The sequence below is a fragment of the Neoarius graeffei genome, chromosome 12 (assembly GCF_027579695.1).
Source record: "Neoarius graeffei isolate fNeoGra1 chromosome 12, fNeoGra1.pri, whole genome shotgun sequence".
NCBI lineage: Eukaryota > Metazoa > Chordata > Actinopteri > Siluriformes > Ariidae > Neoarius > Neoarius graeffei.
Genome location: NC_083580.1, coordinates 15,168,275 through 15,194,582, shown reverse-complemented (window position 1 = coordinate 15,194,582; position 26,308 = coordinate 15,168,275). Strand labels below are relative to the sequence as shown.

The following is a 26,308-nucleotide window of genomic DNA, read 5'->3' as shown; positions in this document are numbered from 1 at the left end:
AAATAAACGAAATTTCTGGAACTAAGATAGCAAACTTGACAACACTATATTTACACTTTATTTACAATGAAAATATATACAAACTAAAAAAGCTGGTAGAAACCGTATGTAATGAATGAAATCGAAATGTAAGCTGATCTCTTACAATACACCACAGCACTTGTGAATCCGCATGGGACTGAACTGAAATTCACCGCTGCCTGTCTATATTTGAAACGAGCTGTCAATCAAAGAAATATCCGGCCGCTTTCACCAATCACCAGTCTCCTCATGGAAAGCTTTGCCATGTCCCTCCCACTGTGAGGCTTGGAGTCCGTGGGCGTGCGTTTTCACAGTATTTGTCCAATAACCGTCTTGCATTTTGATATTGAAAAGCGCATAGCTCCCAAATGCCACTGAAGTCTACTGAGGCTGGGAGTCCGTGGGAGTCTGTGGGCGGGCATTTTCGCAGTATTTGTCCAATAACTGTCTTGCATTTTGAGATTGAAAGCGCATAGCTCCCAAATGCCATTGAAGTCCACTGAGGTTGGGCTGCATCGCGCTGTCACGAGGGGGAAAAACTCATGCACACATTAGGCGAACTGAGGAAAGTTATAACGGAATGATTTCGCACTGTAGTTGGGTTGAGCACATATATTTCTATGATTCTGGATCTGAAATAGCAATGTTATAAGGTCGGCTATAACATAAGCCTAGCGCAATTCATCCTACACGATGTTCGTCATTTTTAGAGGAGGCTGAGCCTCCCTCGTTGTCTTAGAGCAATCGCCCGTGACACACTGACATCTCCAGTTTCACAGTAGTATCATTTACCCCTAGCATTTTCAGCTTACAATGCATTTTGGAAAAAAAATGGATAAACTGTAACAGGCAGATTTCCATTTTCAAATCTCTCTCTCGGTGGCACGGTGGTGTAAGTGGTTAGCACGGTCGCCTCACAGCAAGAAGGTTCTGGGTTCGCAGCCGGTGGGGGCCTTTCTGTGTGGAGTTTGCATGTTCTCCCCGTGTCTGCATGGGTTTCCTCCGGGTGCTCCGGTTTCCCCCACAGTCCAAAGACGTGCGGTTAGGTTAATACGGGACGGCCGTGGGCTGAGGTGCCCTTGAGCGAGGTACATGACTCCAGGGGCGCAGATAGGATTTTTGAACTGGGGGGGACTGAGCTGTCAGCAAATGATTCCATTTTGTGTGTATATATGTGTGTGTGTGTGTGTGTATATATATATATATATATATACACACATACATACACACACACTACCATTCAAAAGTTTGGGGTCACTTTGAAATGTCCTTATTTTTGAAAGAAAAGCACTGTTCTTTTCAATGAAGATCACTTTAAACTAATCAGAACTCCACTCTATACATTGCTAATGTGGTAAATGACTATTCTAGCTGCAAATGTCTGGTTTTTGGTGCAATATCTCCATAGGTGTATAGAGGCCCATTTCCAGCAACTATCACTCCAGTGTTCTAATGGTACAATGTGTTTGCTCATTGCCTCAGAAGGCTAATGGATGATTAGAAAACCCTTGTACAATCATGTTAGCACAGCTGAAAACAGTTGAGCTCTTTAGAGAAGCTATAAAACTGACCTTCCTTTGAGCAGATTGAGTTTCTGGAGCTTCACATTTGTGGGGTCGATTAAATGCTCAAAATGGTCAGAAAAACGTCTCGACTATATTTTCTATTCGTTTTACAACTTATGGTGGGAAATAAAAGTGCGACTTTTCATGGAAAACACAAAATTGTCTGGGTGACCCCAAACTTTTGAACGGTAGTGTGTATGCATGTTATTTCACCTCCCTCACTGCCATCACCAGGAACTACCTGCAGGCCAGGACAATGATAACATTTTAACATAGCCTATGGAAATCCAAAGTTTACACATTATCATCACGCACAGAAATTGCAAAACTAGTTTTAAAACCGCTAAGTTCCAACTGTTAACCATAGCGAGAGGCTGGGCTACGTGTGTGTGTGTAAAGTGTAAACCAGTGCATCCTGACTTTCTAACTATGCCTGTGTGTTGCGTGAGCGGCAGTCAGTCAACAACTCTTCGCAGAGTTTCCTTATGAAACACTATGCTCGCTGAAATTATGGCAGGGAACGCCAGATTAAACATTAAAACTGCCTTCTGAGCACTGTATCTACAGGCTGCCACCGAAAGAAGGAGGCTACCAGAAAGGCATCTCTACTCCGTACGATTTTACTTTCACTACGACATTACTTTGAACAGACTATCAAAAAATTGTAAGGTGATATGATAAAGTAAGGCACAGTTTACTTACAGTCGTTTTTTTTTTTTTTTTTAAACGATGCAATCGTTTTCTGCCTTTTGGCACCCTTCATCATGCCGTGTTGGGGTCCTGAACTAGGAGGAGCTGTCCCCGATATGCCTGTCAAACTTGTTATGCGTAACCATAGCAACCAAGCTCGAGCTCGCAACCTGTGCAGTCTGCGCAGTTGCAGCTATGTATACACTGCTGTGCACCTCAATAAACCGAATGGTAATTCGTCTTTTGATTTTTCCGTGAGGTTTGCCTTATGCAAAGAAAGACAGCATAGACGTGTTTTCCTCCCTATAAGTGGGGGGGACCGAACGAGGTGAATTTAAATCTGGATGGGACGAATCCCCCCCGTCCCCCCCTCTATCTGCGCCCGTGCATGACTCCCAACTGCTCCCCGGGCGCTGTTAGTATGGCTGTCCACTGCTCTGGGTATGCGTGTGTGCTCATTGCTCACGTGTGTGTGCATGTATGTGTTCACTGCTTCAGATGGGTTAAATGCAGAGAGGAATTTCACAAGTGTGAGATGAATAAAGTTTTTCTTTCTCTCTCTCTCTCTCTCACACACACACACACACACACACACACACACACACACACACACACACACACACACACACACACACACACACTATGGTAACTGCTTCGTAACTCAACACCCTGCTGCTGACATGAGGAACTTCAGAACTCTGTCTGCACGTATGCACGTGTGTGCATGTAAAATTTCAGTACACTCTGTTTACACTCTGTGTGTGTACACAGTGAAGTGGTTTTGTATCTCTCTCTCTCCCTCCTATCTTTTTTCTAAGCATTACATTCAACCATGGGAGAAGGTCAGATTCAGATTTGTTCTTTTGTTCTCTGTGGCCTTACACTGTCTCATAATATTTCTTTCACATTTGCAGACACAAGGAGCTTTGTGTGTGTGTGTGTCTGAGAGACAGCGAGAGAGCGAGCTCTGTATGGGAAAGCACTGTACACCTAACACACTTCAATGACTTTATTCCTCATGTGTCTGGGAGTGTGTGAAAGAGAGAAGGAGAGACATGGTGAATACAATCCAGCTGAATACAGAGTGTGTGACCTTGCAGAACTTCCCCAAATACACACAGGCATTTCACCCAGTCCCTCCCACACACACACACTCACACATGCTTGACTCAGCGTTGCCAGATTGATCTTTCCCCCCCTTTCTTTAATCCTTTTTTATTCACATGACCCTGAGAGAAATGACCTTAGACCTATGATGTGTTCAACTTCTTTACTTTTTTAAATAATAGATTTAATGGTGACCTAATGGATGTTCAAAGATTGACATTTTCCGTATGAAATCATCACTTTTATTACACATAAACGTGACATATAACATAATCATAACTTTTTATCTGAATGCTTTCCTCCTGCTTCAGTATTATGGGCTGTTTTGTGGAGATTCTTCATCTATAATCCCAATTCAGATTAAAATACAAGGGGTGTGAACACTTATGTATGTAAAGCACTGTAAATATATTCTGTGTATAGCCTGTCTTAGGTTTCGGAGGCTAAATCTCTCAACTGTCCAAAGAATCCTTAAATGTTAATGGATTAAAGGAGAATATCTTTAAATAATTTTTAGTGCTGTCAAAAATGTCGCGTTATTAACGCGTTAACTTGACTCAGTTTTAACGGCGATAATTTTTTTATCGCGAGATTAATGCTCTGTGACATGATGCCACGCCCCGCACAGCCAGAGTCCTCTGCCCTCCCCCGAAGAGCCACGGTGCTTGGCTTAGGTTTCGTTTTCCCATCGGCGGCTCCAGCCCCACTTTGCAGTGGTTGTGACAAGACGTGTTATGCTCTGCAATAAAAAAAAAACAACAAAAAAAACATTGGTACAACCAGTGTTCGAACTATGCCGATATTTTCGGGGGGTCCCTTATTTTCCCTTGGGGGGGTGCTTGCGCTTGTCTCAGAGCGCGGCTCTCCATCGCGCGCTCACTTCAGATATGCAAATGCTTCCCGTTACACACGATTGCTATGTCAATAAACATCATTTTGCCAATATTTTAGAGACCCCCCAACATTTCCCAAATCATGTTTTCAAGGGATCTCATGTCTGTTTCAGGGGATCTCGGATCCCCCGAGTACCCCTGTAGTTCGAACGGTGAGCAAGCCCATTCACTTTTTTATGCTGATAAGAGAATTACAATGGTTTTTCATGTGACAAAAATGTGCGATTAAATTGCGATTAATCGCGAGTTAACTATGACAGTCGCGACATTAATCGCGATGAAATATTTTAATCGCTTGGCAGCACTAATAATTTTTAAAGGCTGTTAATTTGGACAGAAAAAAAAGTCATTCAACAACGTGTATTACAATTCTGAATTTAGAATAAAAGTCAAATTTATTTCTGTGGCATGCTCTTAGGATTTTCTGCTTTCAGAACTCCTGTTAAATTTGATCCATGTTAATATTGAATATTATATATACACACTCACCGGCCACTTTATTAAGAACACCCATCCACCTGCTGTTTTCTGTAGTTCTCTAATCAGCCGATCCCTTGACAGCAGCACAATGCATCCAATCATGCAGACACAAATCAAGAGCTTCAGTTATTAATGTTCACTTCAAAAATCAGAACGGGAAAAATTGTCATCTCAAATTGTGACTTTCTTTCTCTGTTGGTTCGAGCCAGATGGACTGGTTCGAGTATTTCAGAAACTGCTGACCTCCTGGAGTTTTCACACACAACCGTCTCTAGAGTTTACAAAGACAGAATGGTGCGAAAAACAAAAAAACATCGATTGAGCGACATTTCTGTGGGTGGAAACAAACTCCTCGTTGATAAGAGAGGTCAGAGGAAAATGGCCAGATTGGTTCGAGCTTTTTTTGCCAGTTAGGATATAGCAACTCATAGCAACTCTTTACAACCGTGGTGAGCAGAAAAGCATCTCAGCATGCGACATTAGAAGATCACATTGGGTTCCACTCCTGCCAGCCAAGAACAGGAATCTTAGACTCAAGAACAAGTTATTCAAGAATTAAAGTGGCCAGTTCGTATGGATTTCCTCCTTTTGAAGTAGTCAAGGGGCCAGATTTTATTGATTACTGCTCAAATCTGGCCACTTGGCTACTTCAGTTCATCAAAATAGTATCTCTGACTGATTAACTCAATCTTGAAGAGTTTCTGGCAACTGTATGTTCATCTGGCACTCATGTTCTAACAATTCTGAGAAACTTGATGAAAGAAGCTTCAAACTCATAACCTTCACCTACTGTATCTGGCAACACGGCTCAGTTTAGATCCTCCCTCTGCCCACCCCACTCATTCATAGGACCGGCTGAGCACACTTGTCTTTCAGATAGCACATTTCTGAAATTGCACAAACTTCTGAACTCACTCAAGCTTAACGTTTGAAGTTAAAGTCTGTCTATCTCGAACTGTTCTTTCACTCTGTCCAGATGTGCTCTGCATAATTCCTTTTAACTCTTTTGAGGAACAGAAACGCAAGTGACTTGCACGTGAACTAGAGCCAACACATGGTTTTTGACTGAGTGTACAGTAGTAGACTTTTTGAATGTAGTAGAGATAGAGTATTTTAAGAAAGTTCAGGGTTCTGTTATGCTTTTTTGAGTTTATAGTTTCATTTTTTTTTTACCTTAGTGTCTCTGACTTTTGAGGATCTTCTTGATTTCGGACGATGAAGTGCAAGATCTGTCTGATCTATGCCTCCATAGTAATCGGTGTGCTGATGCTCATAGCAGGCATTAGCATCATCGTGGCTGGAGATCTGCACACACGAATACAGAACAAGCTGAAAGGGGTAAGTTCTTACAAACATTTTACAAAGCATACCTGCATCTTCTTTGTGACCCACTTTTGAAGACTTTGCACATCAGTGGTTTTGGCTGAAATGTTTGCAGTTCTTGCATGTGGTTTCAATGACAAATAAAATGAAAGAAGCATTTTACAAGTCAGTTATTTTCCTCCAGGAAAGAGAACAGTTGAATGTACTTTTTAAAATCCTTTTGACTAGTTCTTGTTGTTTGCTGTGATCATTGATTTCTCACAAAGAACACAGCAGTGTCAACGTGCAGATTTATATATTCTGCCAGCCATGAGGAGAAAAGCTGTCTGAGGACTTTTACTAACCCAAACTCTTCTGGTTCTTCACTTTATGGCCACATGGTACCATTACTGTAGAAGTCTATTGACGCTGAATAACAGCATATCTTTCGTACACTCTTAAGAAATTAAGATCTTCAAGGGGGGGCGGCGGCACGGTGGTGTAGTGGTTAGCACTGTCGCCTCCCAGCAAGAAGGTTCTGGGTTTGAGGCCAGCAAGGGCCTTTCTGTGCGGAGTTTGCATGTTCTCCGCGTGGGTTTCCTCCGGGTGCTCCGGTTTCCCCCACAGTCCAAAGACATGCAGGTTAGGTTAACTGGTGACTCTAAATTGACCGTAGGTGTGAATGTGAGTGTGAATGGTTGTTTGTGTCAGCCCTGCGATAACCTGGCGACTTGTCCAGGGTGTACCCCGCCTCTCGCCCATAGTCAGTTGGGATAGGCTCCAGCTTGCCTGCGACCCTGTAGAACAGGATAAGCGGCTACAGATAATGGATGGATGGTCTTCAAGGTTGTTTTTTTTCCTGGATAGTTAACAGTTCTCAACTTCTCAGTTGTACCAAGAACCTTCTCTGTACTCAGTTATAGGATTCTGCATCGATCCTCAGAAAAGAAACCAGAACAGTGAATCACTTTAATCTTTTTTTCCCCTGTTTTTTTTTTATCTTTGGTGTACAGTAGCAGTAATAAGTTGGGACACATTTACTCAGACAGATTTCCTTCATTTTAATGCTTTCTTCATTCTCGAATGAGAGAAAAACAAAACTATGAAAAATGCACATGCAATTGAACAAAGTTTACAGTTTGGAGACTACAATCAGACCACCTTATTGACAGTTTTGCACAAATGTGCCCTCTCTAGGCAGCTTCGCAATTCAGGGGTCATTTATCAACACCTGATGAACACATTTTGGCTGCTTTTCTAAGTTCATGGCTTTTAGGGGGTATTTCAGAAACATTATATTTTAAAAGTTTTGAAAATAAATTCATAACTAGTCATCTGCTTTGCTGTTAATATTAGTCTCAGACCTTAGACCAAGGTGTTCAGCTAAAAATTATGATGGTTCAGCTACATAAAAAGGTCCAGATAAGCTACTAACAGGCATATCAGACGCTCGCTGGCCGTGCTGTGAAAATTGTGCATGCAGACGCTCATCAAAGTTTCCAAACCCGTCATTGCTTAACTCTTGAATATTTTCTATTGTAAATACTATCATTAAAAAGCTTATAAATTCTGCTTTCCAAAGAAATGTATCTCGTTAAGATCTGTTCAGTACTTTGGGAGTAACGGCAGGTTGAAATTGGTACAACAGAGTTCATTCTCTGCTCGCGGGACGTCGGGAGACTGCCCGTGCTTTTCTTTCTGAGTCATAGGAAAGTGCTCAGGCTCTCTCTCTTCTGATCAGTTTCTGACTGGATTACTCATGAATATCAGTGAGGTAACTTTTATTGGGATGTTCTCTCGCTCTCACTGTTTCTGATGAAGTATTCAGCAAAATTTTCCGTCAGCTAGTTTTGATGTTATGCTTCATGGGAGACTTTGAAGTGAGCTTTCATAGCTTTACCTACTTATTTTTTCAAATCAAACTGATTCATGTAAATAAATAACTATTTTAAACTATAACTGTAGTTGTTTTGATGAAAAATATTGAGATCTTAGTGGTTGAAATGATATTTAAAAAAAAACGGAAGTCAGAAACGTGAGGTTCAATTAATTGGGATTGTTTATCGGATGTGGATCACACAGTTTTTTCACGGTTCGCCTTGAAAGCTGTGAATATTATCATTTATATTCTTTAATATAAACACTAGTAGGCCTTACTTTTGAGAAATACAAAGAGGCACAAAGAGGGTATTAGAAATAAACTTTTATAACTTTTTTATTGCGTGTACCGATTTAACGATTTAACCTAATTAGCATAATTAATACTAATTAAATGTTAATTTGCATAATTTTACTTATTTTTCAAACTTTGTATTCAGTATACAACCATCTATGTGCCTGCCAGTTTCCATGTAAATATCTTGAAAAATAAAGTTATTAAGAAAAAACTTTTGATCTCATTGGTTAATGAGGCCCATTTTGGACCATGTGATCCTAATACAGAATATTACGACAGTTTTCTATAAATTAAGCCTTTTTTTTCAATCTTTGATTTGTAAGATCTCAAGAACAGATAAGCACATTTTAATTCTGTAAAAAGTATGTTGCTCTGCATTCAATTCTGAATTCATTGAGAGCAGTTTCAAGCAATTTGGATTGAATTTGAATTTTCACCTGATATGCTTGAATGATAGCAACAGTGACCTTTTAACGCTGAACCAATAGTGATTAGTTTGTGTCTATAGATACGAATCAATTTAAAGTTAAGCTTTGTTTCCCAGTAGAGCTTTTCACTTTACCACTTTTGACATGGACTCTGAACAGATGAGATGCTTGGTTTGATCAGTAAGTAGAGAATACTGTATATGCGTACCTCTCTGACCAGTCATCTTTGCGCATTTTGTTTTTGTCGTCCATTTTTATTTTGAGCAAGCCATGTCATAATTTCACCAATTAGAAGGTAAGAAAGTCAGAAAACTCTTCCTTTATCTGTGAGATGTCTTCAGGAAAATAACTTGTATCGGTGCACGTCATTGGTCACAATAAAGAATCTGCTACAGAAGCCGCATTGGTTCATGTTTTAACAACTGGAGTGAATGATGGAAAAAAATTTTCCAGACTTTGATCAGCTCTAGTTAATGACCCCTGACTTAGTACAAACATACCAAGATTTCACACAGATTACAAATTAAAAAAAGTGTACTAACTAGCTAATAACAGTAAGCTGTTGCACAAGAAAGAAAGAAAGAAAGAAAGAAAGAAAGCACAACTTTATTCCTCACACACTTGTGAAATTTCCTCTCTGCATTTAACCCATCTGAAGCAGTGAACACACACATATGAGCAATGAGCACACACGCATACCCAGAGCAGTGGGCAGCCATGCTAACAGCGCCCGTGGAGCAGTTGGGAGTTAGGTGCCTCGCTCAAGGGCACTTCAGCCCAAGGCCGTCCCATATTAACCTAACCACATGTCTTTGGACTGTGGGGGAAACCGGAGCACCCGGAGGAAACCCACGCAGACATGGGGAGAACATGCAAACTCCGCACAGAAAGGCCCTCGCCGGCCACGGGGCTCGAACCCGGACCTTCTTGCTGTGAGGCTAACCACTACACCACCGTGCCGCTCACCGTGCACCACCAAGAGTGATAACACTGAAACAGCACTAACAATAAAATAGTGACAATATATAACCTATAGGGTAGTTTTCAAAGTAAAACAGACGAGATAGAGTATCTAGTCTATCTCAGCTCTAATTGTGTAAAAGATCTTGAGAAACATCATATGCAGCATGCATATCAGGACCAAATGTAAACATTAGATATGCAAGAAAGTCCATCATGGAAAATAATGATAAAATGAACAAACTAGTGGCACAATCGTTCATCAAAAATGAGTGGTGCTAGAGGTCACCTGACACCTGTCACTAGTCTGATTGTTATCTGGCAGATCTGATTCTTGTGTTCACACACACAAACATTTCCAGCACTTTGTTTTTGTGATGTGCAATATTAATGGCACCCCTTTAAGAAATTGATTTATTTCATCCAAATAAGCGCAAACAGAGGGGCCAACTCAAAGGGTCAGCGAAATATCTGACCTGAAATAGTAGTTTTCTTTGCTTGACACAGGCCAATAATTTGACCTTCTGAAACACAGTAACATCTTTTCCATGAGCACGGGATACATCTTCGGACATGTTTGTTGAAGAAATGAGAAGCTACTCACTGCATCAGTTAGGGTTAAAAGAATTGTTACTAGCTGAAACACATTAATCACTGCAGTAATTATTCAATCTAAGGCTCATATGTATTTGCTTATTTAAATCCAAACGGCAACTTTTTTTGGCCTGGCAGTGTATATCCAAGTTGCTCACACATGGAAGTGAACACCTATAAAAGCTTATAAATCTATCACCAAACCTCTTGGAAAATTTATTTATTTTCACTTGATCTCTTCTTACATTAAAACTACTCGTGGACGGTCATAAAAACACTGAAGATATTTCAGCCACACCCGTATGCACCACTGCTATGAGATTATACCCTTTATATTATGCTCAAATTCAAGCTGCTCAACACCGTTTATTAAGAGCTATTCAGATTAACATAGGGTTAGTTTCATTAGCTTTAATAAATTAGGCATAATATGAATATCTGGGGGGCGGCACGGTGGTGTAGTGGTTAGCGCTGTCGCCTCACAGCAAGAAGGTTCTGGGTTCGAGCCCCGTGGCCGGCGAGGGCCTTTCTGTGCGGAGTTTGCATGTTCTCCCCGTGTCCGCGTGGGTTTCCTCTGGGTGCTCCGGTTTCCCCCACAGTCCAAAGACATGCAGGTTAGGTTAACTGGTGACTCTAAATTGAGCGTAGGTGTGAATGTGAGTGTGAATGGTTGTCTGTGTCTATGTGTCAGCCCTGTGATGACCTGGCGACTTGTCCAGGGTGTACCCGGCCTTTCGCCCGTAGTCAGCTGGGATAGGCTCCAGCTTGCCTGCGACCCTGTAGAACAGGGTAAAGCGGCTAGAGATAATGAGATGAGATGAATATCTGGATTTATTGTTTGCTATTCAGACCGGTGTGTACAGGAATGAAAAGTCATAATTACACTGAGCTTTAAGGGTAAGGCACTTCATTTTAATGACACTTTAATTGATAATAAATTGATTGAACTTGGTGAACCTCAGTAACTGAAGAGGTTTACACGAAAAGTTAAGGACTGCAGTATTCATTCAAGTATGACTAGAAGTGGAAATCTTTCTCATTTATATTTACATTGGCATTTGGTGGATCCCCTTATCCACAGCGTCTAACAGTTATAATAATAATAATAACACTGACATGCTGAAAAATCATCCAGCTTTTTGTGTGCATGTGTGTGGGCATGTCTTTTTTGGTTTGATGCTACATACCAGAGCTGCTGGGTTTTGCTTTTTTAACACTCTCTTTAAGTTCTTCATGGTTTTACATTGCATTGCAGTTGGTGCATTTTTAGAGAATTCTCTCATAAACTCACACTGCACAGTCTTGTTCGAGCATACTCGAACACACACAACACCTTTTCTTTTCCAGTGAATGGCATTTCTATACTTAAAAAGATAAAAACATTAAACATAAACTTTTGACCCGTTTCCACACATGCTGTTAACATTTGAGGTCAATTGAACAAGAATTGGCAAAGTTATTAGATTGTGAAATTATATCACTTTTTTTTTTTTTGAAACACCTTGTAATTCAAGCTAGTAATAAAACACACTCACTGGCCACTTTCATAGGAACTTGTTCTTGATTCGAAGATTCCTGTTCTTGGCTTGGCTAGGAGTGGAACTCAATGTGGTGTTCTGCTGTTGCATCCTGAGATGCTTTTCTGCTCACCATGGTTGTAAAGAGTTGCTATGAGTTACCATATCCTTCCTGGCAGCTCAAACCAATCTGGCCATTTTCCTCTGACCTCTTTTATCAACAAGACGTTTCCATCCATAGAACTCAATTTTTTTGCACCATTCTGTGTAAACTCTAGAGACTGTTGTGGTGTGTGAAAACCCCAGGAGATCAGCAGTTTCTGAAATACTCAAACCACTCCATCTGGCTCAAACCAACACCCATGCCCCAGTGAAAGTCACACTTTGAGATGACAGTTTGTCGTGTTCTGATGTTTGAAGTGAACATTAATAACTGAAGCTCTTGATTTGTATCTGCATGATTTGATGCATTGTGCTGCTGTTGAGGGATTGGCTGATTAGAGAACTGCAGAAAACAGCAGGTGGATGGGTGCTCCTAATGAAGTGGCTGGTGAATGTAAAATCCATGTGTAATTGCAGGGGTCACCAAACTACGGCCCGCGGGCCAGATCCGGCCCGCCACCCCCCTTTGACCGGCCCCCCAGCCCCTCTGCCCCCCATCACTTGAACCGGCCCTATGAGGCAATCCCCAAAAGTGGTCATGGCCTATTTTTTTAAATTGCTTTTTGGCAAATAATAACATGTCTGCATCTTGTATTTTGTTGATTTTATCAATTAAAATTGATATTTAGTTATAAAATGAACTATTCATATTTTCCGAATTTTCATCATATGCTCGCGATCAAGCAGTGACAGGCAGCGCACGCATAGAGAACTGTCAGTGTTCAGGACAGCAAAATGGCTAGCGGTCAGCGAAAAGCTGACAGAGAGTGCAGAGTTTTTAAAGAACAGTGGGCCACCGATTATTTTTTCGTTCAGTGTAAGGACCGTGCAGTTTATCTTGTATGTAAAGAAAGTGTGTCGGTTTTCAAAGAATATAATCTGCGTCGTCACTACGAAACCCGCCACAAAGAGTATGCTAGTTTGCGAGGGCAAACAAGAGAAGACAGGATTCGGAGGATGAAACGCGGACTGGCTGCACAACAGAATGTATTCCTTCACCAAACCCAGATCAACCAGGCTGCTGTCCGAGCTAGCTATAAGGTAGCTCACCTACTAGCTACCCATGGAAAGCCGTTTACTGATGGGGACTTTGTTAAAGTATGCATGCTTGCTGTGGCCGAGGAGGTGTGTCCTGACAAGAAGGATGCGCTCAATGCGGTGAGTCTCTCCGCACCTACTATGACCAGGTGAACCAAAGATTTGGGGGACAACGTGTATGACCAGCTGAATGAGAAAGTGTCAGAATTCGAGTTTTTTGCTTTGGCCATGGATGACAGCAATGACGTGCAGGACACAGCGCAACTGCTGTGATCTATTGAGCTATTGCTCATATTATTATAATTTCACTGTTTTTTAAAATGTATTTATTTTATAGGCCTATTTATTTGACCTTTATTAAGTGCTGCATACAATTATTATTTATATTATTAATAATATCAACAGGCCTACCTACAATTTATAATTTTCCACTCACCTTTGCCAGTGTCACTCACCTCAACTAGGCAGATGTTTCTTACCTTGACAGCTTTGATATTATTTTTATTAGAAAATAAATAAATGGAATATCAGTGGTATTTCAAATTAAAACAAAGTGTGAAGACTCGATTACTACTTTTGCAAACCACTAGTAAAGATAAACAAATATGTGCCAGGAATCAAGTGTTGATATAGTAGTGGGGATATAGTAGTGGGGATGGCCGTGCCAGGCTAGTAATCTCTACTACACAATGAGGCCTGCTGGTGGTCATATTTGTCTGGGTCATACAATTCTATGTGATATAGCTGACCCGACCCCAGCCCCCATCACAGTCAGGAACGACAATGTGGCCCCCAGAGAAAAAAGCTTGGTGACCCCTGTGTAATTGTTGGCATGGTGAAGTTTTCTGTGGAGATGTTTCTCATTTTTGAAGGAGCCTCCAGAGTCAGATTTCTAACCGTCTCTGGTAAATGTGTAATTTTAAGTTTTCCAGCATGGAAAAATCTCAGGACACAGGGATTTGCAGATTCTGCATTTTTTGTCTTGTTAACTTCAACAGAGAGATAAAAAAAAAAGAGGCTGGTGAAGGAACAACTGGTGATAGCTGCTAGAAAATAATTGATAACAAGAACTAAATTGTTTCACGGACATTCCACATTTAGCATGTCATGGCCTAATGGTTAGTGAAGTGGGTTGGGGACCAAAAGGTTGCTGGTTTGATTCCCTGGACCAGCAGGAATGCCTGAAGTGCCCTTGAGCAAGGCACCTAACCCCCAGCTGCTCCCCAGGCTGCTCTGGGTATGTTGTATGTCACTCTGGATAAGAGTGTCTGCTAAATGGAATAGAATGTAATGTAACTATAAATAAAACATACCATGTGTTGTTATTGAAACAGTCAGGTCCATATGTATTTGGACCATGGGCGCAGATAGAGGGGGGGACGGGGGGGATTTGTCCCACCCAGATTTAAATTCACCTCGTTCGGTCCCCCCCCCACTTATAGGGAGGAAAAAACCTCTATGCTGTCTTTCTTTGCATAAGGCAAACCTCACGGAAAAATCAAAAGACTAATTACCATTCGGTTTATTGAGGTGCACAGCAGTACATTTTTGTTTTGATTGATTGATTGATTTCGCAATAGAAACATATACATAACATGTGAACATATAATATAAATATAAATATTGCGGAGGATAACACAAAAAGTAAAAATACTTATTTCCATTGTGGTCCTCGAAATACATACATAGTTGCAACTGTGCAGACTGCACAGGTTGCGAGCTCGAGCTTGGTTGCTATGGTTACCGACAACAAGTTTGACAGGCATATCGGGGACAGCTCCTCCTAGTTCAGAACCCCAACACGGCATGATGAAGGGTGCCAAAAGGCAGAAAACGATTGCATCGTTTTTTCAAAAAACAACGACTGTAAGTAAACTGTGCCTTACTTTATCATATCACCTTGCAATTTTTTGATAGTCTGTTCAAAGTAATGTCGTAGTGAAAGTAAAATCGTACGGAGTAGAGATGCCTTTCTGGTAGCCTCCTTCTTTCGGTGGTAGCCTGTAGATACAGTGCTCAGAAGGCAGTTTTAATGTTTAATCTGGCGTTCCCTGCCATAATTTCAGCGAGCATAGTGTTTCATAAGGAAACTTTGCGAAGAGTTGTTGACTGACTGCCGCTGACGCAACACACAGGCATAGTTAGAAAGTCAGGATGCACTGGTTTACACTTTACACACACACATGTAGCCCAGCCTCTCGCTATGGTTAACAGTTGGAACTTAGCGGTTTTAAAACTAGTTTTGCAATTTCTGTGCGTGATGATAATGTGTAAACTTTGGATTTCTATAGGCTATGTTAAAATGTTATCATTGTCCTGGCCTGCAGGTAGTTCCTGGTGATGGCAGTGAGGGAGGTGAAATAACATGTGACTACCGTTCAAAAGTTTGGGGTCACCCAGACAATTTTGTGTTTTCCATGAAAAGTCACACTTTTATTTACCACCATAAGTTGTAAAATGAATAGAAAATATAGTCAAGACATTTTTCTGGCCATTTTGAGCATTTAATCGACCCCACAAATGTGATGCTCCAGAAACTCAATCTGCTCAAAGGAAGGTCAGTTTTATAGCTTCTCTAAAGAGCTCAACTGTTTTCAGCTGTGCTAACATGATTGTACAAGGGTTTTCTAATCATCCATTAGCCTTCTGAGGCAATGAGCAAACACATTGTACCATTAGAACACTGGAGTGAGAGTTGCTGGAAATGGGCCTCTATACACCTATGGAGATATTGCACCAAAAACCAGACATTTGCAGCTAGAATAGTCATTTACCACATTAGCAATGTATAGAGTGGATTTCTGATTAGTTTAAAGTGATCTTCATTGAAAAGAACAGTGCTTTTCTTTCAAAAATAAGGACATTTCAAAGTGACCCCAAACTTTTGAACGGTAGTGTACACACACACACACACACACACACACACACACACACACACACACACACATATATACACAGAATGGAATCATTTGCTGACAGCTCAGTCCCCCCCAGTTCAAAAACCCTATCTGCGCCCCTGATTTGGACAGTGATGCAATTTTCCTTATTTTATGCTTCACAGTTTTGTGAAACAACCCAAAACATACCGTGAAAGCAACCCAAGAGTTTCTTAAAAAGTTAAGGCAAAGAAATGAAATATTCTTAAATGGCTGAGTCGGTCACCCCAGTTGAGCATGCTTTTCACTTAATTAAGACAAAACTGAAGGCAGAAAGACCCACAAACAAGCAACAACTGAAGGCAACTGTAGTAAAGGCCTGGCGCAAGAGAGGAAACTCAGCATTTGGCGATATCAATGGGTTCCAGACTTCAGTCAGTCACTGACTGCACATGATTTGATAACTATTATCTTACATATAATTTTGTTAGTTTGTCAACTTACTTTTTGAGCCTGTAAAAATGGATGGACTATGTAAAAAAAAAAAAGCTGCAATTCCTGAAATGTGATCAAAATGTGATTTTTTTTTTTTTTTTGTTAAACCCCTTGAGCTGGAAGTCTACACTTTGATCATCTTCATTTCAAATCCATTGTGGAAGTGTACAGGGGCAAAATAGGTATTGTAATCATTGACAAATTCCAGAGGTATAAAAGCCAACTAAAACGCTTCAGGGTGGTAACCTATTACATCACCTTTTCAGTGATCATTTTCCTATTACGAACCGCCCTGTTGTGTTTTATTCCCTAAATATTGAAATAGAAATAAACACTGTTCCTTCGAGGGAATTCAAAAGGTTAGACCTGTACGGTACATATGTATCCCATACAAAAAAAAACAAACAATATTTGACCTCTTTTCCCATCCTTCTACACTATAATTTAATATACACTCACTGGACACTTTATTAGGAACACCCCTCCACCTGCTGTTTTCTGCAGTTCTCTAATCAGCCGATTAGAGAACAGCAGCACAACGCATCCAATCACGCAGATACAAATCAAGAGCTTCAGTTATTAATGTTCACTTCAAACATCCGAACGGGAAAAATTGTCATCTCAAAGTGTGACTTTCTTTCACTGTTGGTTTGAGCCAGATGGACTGGTTTGAGTATTTCAGAAACTGCTGATCTCCTGGGGTTTTCACACACAACCATCTCTAGAGTTTACACAGACAGAATGGTGTGAAAAACAAAAAAACACTGAGTGAGCGATAGTTAAGTGGGTGGAAACAAATGCCTTGTTGAGAAGAAAGGCATGAGGCTCCAACTTGGGAAATTGCAAAGAGGGAGATTCTCCCTCTCTGCGAGTAGCTCGGCGGGAGACAAATATGATGTGTATACAGTATATACAGTGTGTGTGTGTGTGTGTGTGTGTGTGTATATATGAATGATTCACCACATTTCGTGTCAATTAAATCTTATTAATAGTAACAGATCTAGATAAATCCAGTGACTATAGACCAAAGTTTAATATGCCTAAAGTCAATGTTAATGTCAATAATGACTATTATAAATTGCCGATGGTAGACCCTCTGATGATAATGCTCTTCTAATAATATTCTATTTCTAACACGGGCGATTGCTCTAAGACAACGAGGGAGGCTCAGCCTCCTCTAAAAATGACGAACATCGTGTAGGATGAATTGCGCTAGGCTTATGTTATAGCCGACCTTATAACATTGCTATTTCAGATCCAGAATCATAGAAATATATGTGCTCAACCCACTACAGTGCGAAATCATTCCCTTGTAACTTTAATGTGCGCGTGAGTTTTTCCCCCTCGTGACAGCGCGATGCAGCCCAGCCTCAGTGGACTTCAATGGCATTTGGGAGTGATGCGCTTTTCAATATCAAAATGCAAGACGGTTATTGGACAAATACTGCAAAAATGCCCGCCTACGGACTCCGAGCCTCACATAGGAGGGACATGGCAGTTTCCGCGAGGAGACTGGTGATTGGTGAAAGCAGCCGGATATTTTCTTTGATTGACAGCTCGTTTCAAATATAGACAGGCAGCGGTGAATTTCAGTTCAGTCCCATGCGGATTCACAAGTGCTGTGGTGTATTGTAAGAGATCAGCTTACATTTCGATTTCATTCATTACATACGGTTTCTACCAGCTTTTTTAGTTTGTATATATTTTCATTGTAAATAAAGTGTAAATATAGTGTTGTCAAGTTTGCTATCTTAGTTCCAGAAATTTCGTTTATTTGAGTGACTGAACTTGAACTTGAGGGGGCTAGTCAGCTAGCAAGAAAGCTGCGCACGGATGCCGAGCATTGCTGATTTAATTTTGGCGAAGCCATTTGCCAGTCTTCCTTTCGAGGAAAAAATTAAAATTAAAGAGCAGGGTAGACCAACGCCTCAAATTGACTTGGTGAAAAAGGTAGGGAATAATACTCGTTCCTTTCAGCTCTCCTGGTACGAGAAAGTGAATTGGCTAACAGCAAGTGACCCACATCAACAACAGTAAATAGGCTACTTTAGTAATATGTCATGGATGGACCAAAAATATAGAATTTATTTAAAATGTTTATGCTGAGTATATTATATTGGAATATATATTTTTCTGGATATGAATTAAACACCGCTACAATTTGGAAAACATTTTTAAACAAAAACACAGCCGAGAACATTTCACACTACAGACCTGGATTAAAAGTGAAGGGTTATCAAAATTGTCAATAAAACATTTCTCAGTCAAAATAAGTAAAATATAGGGAAAGTGTCATTGAATGAAATGTGTGGCACCCAGCTCTACTGCTGAGGTTCCTGACAAAGAGCTGCTTTCAATAATGATCAATTTTTAAACAACATGCCACAATTTTAAAATATAAAATGTTAAAATATACCCCCCCCCCCCCCCCCCCCCAACACCACCATCATGTATATTGGACAGTAGGCTAATGGGCCAAAAGAACCTGTTATTTCACAGTTTGTGATGCTGCCAACAATCAGCCAGATCAGAGGCAAGAGTATGGGCAAAATTGATGTTTTTTCTTTTAAAATCTGGAAATATCATAACCGACCAGCCTCCCCTGTTTGAAAGACTACCAGCCGCCACTGATTTCTAAGTCTAAGTTAGTAAAAGTCAGACAAAAAAAAAAGTCAGACAAGTTCATTAGAATCTAACGTCTGGTCTGGTGATCTAACCCGGTCAGATACAGGGTCGTCTTGCTGCCATCCAAAATAGCCCGCCATTCGTCCCTGGCGACCATCACGACGGGCGATCCGAACTTTATCTTGGTGATTTTCTGATATTTTTCTTCGTAGTTTGGCTTTCGCCATTTCCACCAACGGAACTTCGTTTCATTATCTCATTCAAGAGAACATAAAGTTAAAGACGAGCAGGCGATAAATGCAGACAAAATGCAGACACGAAAAACAAACAAAATGGTTGAGTGTCGCTGGTTTTCTCGTTCTCTCGCGCGTATCATTAATAGCGCCATCTGTATGCTTTATCGGTAACTGCTAAGACATTGGGTGGCTCAAGTGTGTACCCCCGGTGTACCGAATTCCGCTCAATTCATATGCGCGCTTAATCTGCCCGCGCATGCCTCCGGCATTCACTCCAATCCCCCTGTTATGCTGATCGGTGTACCGACCAGGGAATCGGCATATACCGTGGGGTACACACTTGAGTCCACCCATACAATGTCAGACACACGAAAAGCGGAAAGTCAGCTATTAATTTTCGTCAACATAAACGTATCAAGTTATATATTTTTTTAACTAATCATGTGTAGCAAGGGCGGGCGGGAGATTTTTATGATGTCAGCAGGAGGTCAGGAGGATTTTCTAAATGTTCCCTAAAGCGGGAGATCTCCCGCCCACGGCGGGAGAGTTGGAGCCTCTGGAAAGGTCAAAGGAAAATGGCCAGATTGGTTCGAGCTTTTTGCCAGGAAGGATATGGTAACTCATAGCAACTCTTTACAACCGTGGTGAGCAGAAAAGCATCTCAGCATGCAACAGCAGAAGACCACATTGGGTTCTGCTCCTGCCAGCCAAGAACAGGAATCTTAGAATCAAGTACAAGTTCCTATTAAAGTGGCTGGTTGGTGTATATCTGTTTGTGTGACGTTACTATCGAAACAAAACAATAACATTAGAATAAAGCGCATTAATATAAACTTTTTTAGCTGGAACTACTGTCAGTGCTGTTGCTGGAGAAAAGGAATCAACACCTGATGAATGTGTGGATAACATCCGCCTCTCCATTACACACACATGCTGAATCTGTGTATACGAAAACCTGGATAGAAAAATTCAATTCAAAATGATGTTCAAAAAGAAATAAATGAGGTTCAAACCTTTCACTGATGTAAAATTTACAGTATGGGTAAAGTGAAGGTGTTCGTATTGGTGAGGAAAACTGATTATTGGTTTCGAAGTATTGATGTCTTTCAGGTTCAGCCTGACTGTGTGGGAGAGGCTGAGGCATATTTGTAACTCTATTCCCATTTCCATGAAAAAGCCACATTCACACACTCCAACCCTGTGAACTGCCCTGCCTGCCCCTCGCTGGAAAAAAACACAGACCCTGCACCCTGTTTCACAATCTCACACTCCATTCCTCCAGAAGTTTTCACATACACACCCGCAAACATCTGTTCCATGTCATTCCCTTCCCTTGACCTAGAGAATGTAAACCATATTAAGTGCTTTAATCTGAGAAAAAGGGTATGGGAGATGGATGGATGGACGAATGGTGCAATTGAATTTGTCTTGTCATTGGATAGAATAAATACAATCAAGGGGAGGGGGGTTTGGTGGGGGGAACCTACATCAAACAACTCAACAGTCTAAAAAAACCTCAAACAAACAATCCTATAGTTTTCATAAAAGAGAAATTTCTTTGTAATGTATAATGTTTTGTCCTGGTCTTTGAAGAATTTTTTTTTCTTCAAAGCAGAAAAAAACTTTGATCTAAACATATGACAAAAAACAACACACTCAGCCAAATATCCTATTGGATCCTATAAGAAGGTTCTGGGTTCGAGCCAAGTGGTCGAAGGGGGCCTTTATGTGTGGAGTTTCCATGTTCTCCCCAGGTTTCCTTTGGGTGCTCCGGTTTCCGCCACAGTCCAAAGACATGTGGTTAGGATAGCATGGGGCAGCCATGGCCTGAAGGTTGGGCTGAAGTGTCCTTGAGCAAGGCACTTAACCCCTAACTGCTCCCCGGGTGCTGTAACATACAGTGGTGCTTGAAAGTTTGTGAACCCTTTAGAATTTTCTATATTTCTGCATAAATATGGCCTAAAACATCATCAGATTTTCACACAAGTCCTAAAAGTAGATAAAGAGAACCCAGTTAAACAAATGAGAAGAAAATATTATACTTGGTCATTTATTTATTGAGGAAAATGATCCAATATTACGTATCTGTGAGTGGCAAAAGTATGTGAACCTCTAGGATTAGCAGTTAATTTGAAGGTGAAATTCGAGTCAGGTGTTTTCAATCAATGGGATGACAATCAGGTGTGAGTGGGCACCCTGTTTTATTTAAAGTCTATCAAAGTCTGATCTTCACAATAAATGTTTGTGGAAGTGTATCATAGCACGAACAAAGGAGATTTCTGAGGACCTCAGAAAAAGCATTGTTGATGTTCATCAGGCTAGAAAAGGTTACAAAACCATCTCTAAAGAGTTTGGACTCCACCAATCCACAGTCAGACAGACTGTGTACAAATGGAGGAAATTCAAGACCATTGTTCCCCTCCCCAGGAGTGGTCGACCAACAAAGATCACTCCAAGAGCAAGGCGTGTAATAGTCGTCGAGGTCACAAAGAACCCCAGGGTAACTTCTAAGCAACTGAAGGCCTCTCTCACATTGGCTAATGTTAATGTTCATCAGGAGAACACCGAACAACAACGGTGTGCATGGCAGGGTTGCAAGGAGAAAGCCACTGCTCTCCAAAAAGAACATTGCTGCACGTCTGCAGTTTGCTAAAGATCACATGGACAAGCCAGAAGGCTATTGGAAAAATGTTTTGTGGATGGACGAGACCAGAATAGAATTTTTTGGTTTAAATGAGAAGCGTTATGTTTGGAGAAAGGAAAACACTGCATTCCAGCATAAGAACCTTATCCCATCTGTGAAACATGGTGGTGGTAGTATCATGGTTTGGGCTTGTTTTGCTGCATCTGGGCCAGGACGGCTTGCCATCATTGATGGAACAATGAATTCTGAATTATACCAGTGAATTCTAAAGGAAAATGTCAGGACATCTGTCCATGAACTGAATCTCAAGAGAAGGTGGGTCATGCGGCAAGACAATGACCCAAAGCACACAAGTCGTTCTACCAAAGAATGGTTCAAGAAGAATAAAGTTAATGTTTTGGAATGGCCAAGTCAAAGTCCTGACCTTAATCCAATCGAAATGTTGTGGAAGGACCTGAAGCGAGCAGTTCATGTGAGGAAACCCACCAACATCCCAGAGTTGAAGCTGTTCTGTACGGAGGAACGGGCTAAAATTCCTCCAAGCCGGTGTGCAGGACTGATCAACAGTTACCGGAAATGTTTAGTTGCAGTTATTGCTGCACAAGGGGGTCACATACTTTTGCCACTCACAGATATGTAATATTGGATCATTTTCCTCAATAAATAAATGACCAAGTATAATATTTTTGTCTCATTTGTTTCACTGGGTTCTCTTTATCTACTTTTAGGACTTTTGTAAAAATCTGATGTTGTTTTAGGCCATATTTATGCAGAAATATAGAAAATTCTAAAGGGTTCACAAACTTTCAAGCACCACTGTATATAGCTGCCCACTGCTCTGGGTATGTGTGCGTGCTCATTGCTCACTTGTGTGTGCATGTGTGTGTTCACTGCTTCAGATGGGTTAAATGCAGCGGAAGAATTTCATTGTGATAAATAAAGGCTTCTTGTTTTGTCTTTCTTTGTGGGGATATATAGCTGGTCCCCTTCGAGATTTAAAAACATTCCCATGCAGACATCACACAAAAAGCCCTACACACCAAAACAAATCAAAAACACACTTTTTTTAACCTTACATTTTTATTTTACCTTTACAGCTTTCCTCTGTCTCTAAATTTCATGTTGTAAGTAAGAAAATTTCATTTACTGCATAAAGAACACATCACAGACTCTGCTTTCTCATCATCATAGCTGTAAATTTTTGATAAGGTGATATTAATGTTTAACTATTAACAGACATTTTCAACATCTAAATACACTTGTTGACTCAATTCACTTTTTAGTCCAACTTCGGCCCATCATTTGGAATACTGCCATGGGCACTACACAGGACACTGGACGATGTTGTGGAGTCGAGTCATGTGACTTGGACTCAAGTCACAAATTTGACTCAATTTGACATAATTAAAGAAACCTTTCAACATGTCTTTGACTGACTTTGTGACTGACTTCTCTTATCAGGCTTGACTTCAGTTTGAATACCAAGACTTGTAAAAGAGGAGCCCTTTTTACACAGATACTCTGTAATATTGGTATAAAGAAGGCACCTCAAGATTCCAGCTTTAGTGATTTACACCGAACCAAATAAATCCGGCATGAAGCCGGGTCAGTGTGTGTTTTTACACTGTGAGCCGGCGTTCCGCAACCAGAGGCGTTACGTGTCACAACGGAGCATCACATCTAAGGTGATGTATCTACATATTGGAAATATGAATACTCTGAGCATACCGTTGCTTTAAAATCAATGGCTGGTGAACTGAATGTTGAGGTGCTTTTGTTAGCCGTGTACATTTATATCACTCTTCAAACACAAGCAAAGTTGTTGAGCATCGTATGCAACATGTAGTCACTTCTATTAAATAATTCACATTTAAGGGAAGTAACAGCCTCTCTCTCTCTCTCTCTCTCTCTCTCTCTCTCTCTCTCTCTCTATATATATATATATATATATATATATATATATATATATATATATATAATATATATATATATATATATATATACTGTATATATAAAACATGTTTGTGTCTTTTAGCTGAGTTGGCTTTTTTGGGGGAAAAAGTGTCACAGAAAACTGTACTCACAAGAGAGAGAGGAGTGAAGAGAGGAGTGCCATGTGTTTGTGTGATCAGAAATATGTTGGAGGAGAAAGTGAAAAGCAGTAGGAAGTGATATGAAACAGAAAGGCGCTCAGACCTCTCTCTGTAGCTGAAGATGTTTGAATTCGTGCTGGTCTCGGAAAGAAGAAAGTCAATGTCAAAAACATCACACCCCTGTCCCGCTGTGCCGGCTGTCCCTTTTATACAGACATCTAGTCCGGCTAGGTTACTACCAATGTTACTTTCCGCCTCCGAGCTAGAATAAAACAGAGCCCCTGTTCCACATTTGGATGTTTTATACAGAACATGAGGCGGAGTAAAGGCATAAGAACAGGCAGTGTAAAAGAGGCTAATGACTTGGTCCGACCTCTGAGCATGGATATCATGATATGAGTCAAGGGCACAGTCTTTCCAAAGGTGATGGGTGGTATTTACATGTTACTCTTTTAAAGTCATGCAAAGGAATAGTATATTTTTTTTCCACACTTTAAGTAGATATTAATCTTTGCAACAAAAAAGGATGATCATTTTATTGATACTTTTATTAATACTAGCTTTTACTCATTTACACATCTATTATTTAACAGTTATTCCATGAAATCAAGTCGTACGAGTTGATAGTTGGTGAAGCGCGTAGCGCCGAATCAGCTATAAGCCATGTACAATGAGACTGAGTGGAATAACTGTTTCAGTCTATCCACAATAGGATTTTGAGAAACAGAGCATTTTTATTTTTATTTTTTGCAAATTTGATAAAGAAAAACTCTACACAAAATGTCTGACAGAATCATTTCCAGCGCTGTCGCCTCACAGCAAGAAGGTCCTGGGTTCGAGCCCCGGGGCCGGCGAGGGCCTTTCTGTGTGGAGTTTGCATGTTCTCCCCGTGTCCGCGTGGGTTTCCTCCGGGTGCTCCGGTTTCCCCCACAGTCCAAAGACATGCAGGTTAGGTTAACTAGTGACTCTAAATTGACCGTAGGTGTGAATGTGAGTGCGAATGGTTGTCTGTGTCTATGTGTCAGCCCTGTGATGACCTGGCGACTTGTCCAGGGTGTACCCCGCCTTTCGCCCGTAGTCAGCTGGGATAGGCTCCAGCTTGCCTGCGACCCTGTAGAAGGATAAAGCGGCTAGAGATAATGAGATGAGAATGAGAGAATCATTTCCGCTTAGAATGTAAACAAACTGGTGAAATGACGTAGCAATTTGTGAAAAATGCTATAATAATAATTATTTTTAAAAATTAATTCTTACCATTCAATACTTTTATTCCATATTTTGTTGCTTTTTTTTTGTATTTTTGGGGTTTTGTTTTCGAGTACAGTTTTTATTTCATCCTCAGTTGGTTCAGTAACACGCGCCGCCATTTTCTTTTCTTCTTTTTTTTGGCGGTTGGCAGACCAGGTATATTACCGCCACCAACTGGGCTGGAGTGTGGAACAGGCGATATGGGGGGGGGGGGACTATTTTATTTCGCCATTTCTGTTTCTCTTAAATACTTGATAACAAAGTGATATATCTGATTTGATGCGCTCCGCCGTTTTGTTTTTCTCTACCCATGGTATATGAGCAGATATCCTAGTAGTAGAGTAGCCAATATCAAATAGCTTTAATGTAGGTAATGCCCTAATTAAAAACAAATTTGTTGGTGGTGGGGGCGGCACAGTGGTGTAGTGGTTAGCGCTGTTGCCTCACAGCAAGAAGATCCTGGGTTCAAGCCCAGTGGCCAACGAGGGCCTTTCTGTGTGGAGTTTGCATGTTCTCCCCGTGTCCGTGCGGGTTTCCTCCATTTTCCCCCACAGTCCAAAGACATGCAGGTTAGGTTTATTGGTGGCTCTAAATTGACCATGAGTGTGAATGGTTGTTTGTGTCTATGTGTCAGTCCTGCTATGACCTGGCGACTTGTCCAGGGTGTACCCCGCCTCGCGCCCATAGTCAGCTGGGATAGGCTCCAGCTTGTCTGGGACCCTGTAGGACAGGATAAGCGGCTACAGATAATGGATGGTGGTGTTTTTTTCATTTTCAACTGATTTCTGAATTGAAATCGGTTCTGAATTGAGTATTGTTGTGGTTTTCCAGACCGCACAAACATGTTGTTGTAATTTTACTAAGCTGAAAACCTGAAATTGTCAGGAAAGGTAAGCTAATGCAAGTGCAGGTAGTGCTCTTTCTTAATATTGATTCCAAAACATGGACCAAAGATCATTAACGTGAAATTAGGAACAGGATTGTGAGCTCGGATAACAATCACAATGAGCTGAGGCTTGGTAACGTCAGCGTGAGTATACTGAGTAAATATCTCACTACGAGGGAATGTCCAAAGTCTGTTTGTACAAGCTGTGAGCATAACTGGGAGCACATGATTAGGAGTCCAATGACTGTGAACGTGGCACTGAGCATGTGTGA

The 26,308-nt window shown here is 40.9% G+C and overlaps 1 protein-coding gene across 1 annotated transcript in view; it reads left to right on the top strand.

Annotated features, from left to right (window-relative positions):
• Window positions 1–5,619: 5,619 nt before the first annotated feature.
• The window catches only part of scarb2b (scavenger receptor class B, member 2b), an 88,208-nt gene continuing 67,519 nt past the window's right edge, over window positions 5,620–26,308 (top strand). The window contains exon 1 of the mRNA XM_060935575.1: window positions 5,620–6,094. Within this exon, the coding sequence (XP_060791558.1) occupies window positions 5,972–6,094 (123 nt within the window). The 5' untranslated portion in view covers window positions 5,620–5,971. The remainder of the gene's footprint in view (window positions 6,095–26,308) is intronic.